The 2,316-nt window shown below is 66.2% G+C and overlaps 1 protein-coding gene across 1 annotated transcript; it reads left to right on the top strand.

The window, feature by feature from the left end:
• Positions 1-22: 22 nt before the first annotated feature.
• On the top strand, positions 23-2,311 carry DHH (desert hedgehog signaling molecule; the record flags this gene model as incomplete). The annotated part of the gene is made up of 2 exons (XM_010727857.3): positions 23-909; positions 1,446-2,311. Coding segments are annotated over exons 1-2 (1,089 nt in total), but the record flags the coding sequence as incomplete, so codon positions are not given.
• Positions 2,312-2,316: the final 5 nt, after the last annotated feature.

Here is a 2,316-nt window from a genome sequence, read left to right as displayed (position 1 = left end):
CCCCGCGGCTTCGCGCTCCCGGGAGCAGCTTTGTTGCACGGAGGACCGGGGGGCACCGGGGCATCGGGAGGTGCCACGACCCCACCGGCTGCGGGGGTGGGAACGGACTCTGCCCCCTATGCTGCACATCACCACGGCCCCCCCAGAGCCGTGTGGGACCCCCAAGTCTCACCCTTATGGGACTCTGACGTTGTCCCCCTGCACCGTGGGAGCTGCACCCGTCCTGCCCAGCCCTGGCACTGAGCCCCGTAGTGCCGCTGTGGGGCTGGTTCAGGTCGGCTGCACCCCTCCTCCCCCCCCAGGTTGGGTTAATCAGTCACCCCATGGCTGTGGGGAAGGTGACTCCCAGCACTGTCCCGTGCCCTTTCCGCCCCATTGCACGGGCACCACCGCAGCACCTCAGGGTGTGTTAATATTCAACCCGGGGGGGGCAGCTCAGCTGTGCCCCTCTGAGGGATGGGAGCACCATCAGTGACCCCCCCCCAGCCTGCAGCCCCTCTGCTCCTTCCAAACCCCACTCGGGCCACGTGTCCATCCGTCCTCCCGCATCCCGAGTAGGGCTGGAACGTTTGTAAGGTCCTGCAGAACATTGGGGTCCTGCAGAACGGTGGATCTGGGGGTCACACTGTTGTTTATCCCCCCCCCAGCGCTGCAAGGAGCGGGTGAACTCTTTGGCCATCGCTGTGATGAACATGTGGCCGGGGGTGAGGCTGCGGGTGACAGAGGGGTGGGACGAGGACGGCCACCACCTCCCCGACTCGCTGCACTACGAGGGCCGGGCGCTGGACATCACCACGTCGGATCGGGATCGCCACAAATACGGGATGCTGGCACGGCTGGCTGTCGAGGCCGGCTTCGATTGGGTCTACTATGAGTCCAAAGCTCACATCCACGTCTCCGTCAGAGCAGGTATGGGGCTGGCGGGGGGTTGAAGACCCCAATTGATGGCCCCACAGCACCCTCTGCTCCCCTATGGCATCCCAGAGCCACGTAGGATGCTCACAGCCCCAGCGCTCAGGCTCTGCTTGGCCCCAGCCTGGCTCCCTCCAAGCTTTTTGGCTTCCAGATTGGCAAAAATCCTATAATCCCACCCCAAAATTTGGCACAACCACAGCCACCCTCCAGGCTCAGTGCCCCACGTGGGCACTGAACACAGTTACAGGTTTTTAGGTGCAGCCCTCACCCTGTGGCCACTTTGGTCAACGGCCCCCATCCGTCCATCCGGCCCAGAAGCGAAAGCGGCCCTAAATGTCACCATCCCCAGCAGAGGAACAAAAGGCATCAGTGCGGGTGGACAAAAGAACTCTGCACACAGGAACCCCGAGGGAGAGGGGGGAGGGAGGGTGTCGGAAAATACCCACTTTGTTCCGGGTCCGGTCGGAGCGGCTCCTCCTGGGGACGCCCCCCGCCCTATAAACACCACTCTCTCCCCTCCCACCCCCCAGATAACTCCTTGGCCATCCGCACCGGCGGCTGCTTCCCCGGCCACGCCATGGTGACGCTGCGGAGCGGTGAGAGCCGGGGTTTGGCTGAGCTTCGGCGGGGTGACTGGGTGCTGGGAGCCGAGCCGGGCGGGCGCCTGGTGCCCACCCAAGTGCTGCTCTTCCTACACCGCGACCTCGGCCAACGCGCGTCCTTCGTGGCCATCGAGACGGTTTCTCCATCCCAACGGCTGCTGCTCACCCCGTCACACCTCGTTTTCGCCTCACGAGGGGTCACCAACGGCTCCGCCACCTTCCTGCCCGTCTTCGCCCGTCGGCTGCGCCCGGGGGACGCCGTGTTGGCCCACGGGGACGAAGGGTTGCGTCCTGCAAAGGTGCTGAGGGTGTCGAGGGAGGAAGGGATCGGGGTGTTCGCCCCGCTCACCTCCCACGGGACCCTCTTGGTGAACGGGGTGCTGGCATCCTGCTACGCTGTCCTGGAGAGCCACCGCTGGGCTCACCGCGCCTTCGCTCCGCTGCGGCTCTTCCACGGGCTCCTCTCGCTGCTGCCGGCCCGCCCCGAGCCGGGGAATGGGACGGTGCCCGAGGTGGGCGTGCATTGGTACTCGCGGCTGCTGTACCGCCTGGCACGCGGCGTGCTGGGCCGTGAGGGTGCGGGGGGGGGGGTTGGACGCCCCCTCCTGGGGACTCGCCGCTGGGAGTTCGGTGCTTGGAGCCTGGAGGGTGAGCAGGGGGTGTGGGGCACCTCCAGGCCTGTGCTGGGGGTGGGTGTCCCCTGGGTGGGCATCTCTCAGATTGGTGCCTCTCACTGGGTGTCCTCTGGGTGGGGAGCCCCTCAGGTGTGGATCCTCACCAGGTGTGTCTCCCCCAGGTA

This window comes from Meleagris gallopavo, unplaced genomic scaffold (genome assembly GCF_000146605.3).
Source record: "Meleagris gallopavo isolate NT-WF06-2002-E0010 breed Aviagen turkey brand Nicholas breeding stock unplaced genomic scaffold, Turkey_5.1 ChrUn_random_7180001949049, whole genome shotgun sequence".
Classification (NCBI taxonomy): Eukaryota; Metazoa; Chordata; class Aves; order Galliformes; family Phasianidae; genus Meleagris; species Meleagris gallopavo.
Note: the sequence above shows the minus strand (reverse complement) of the source record. Positions and strands in the feature narration are given on the sequence as shown.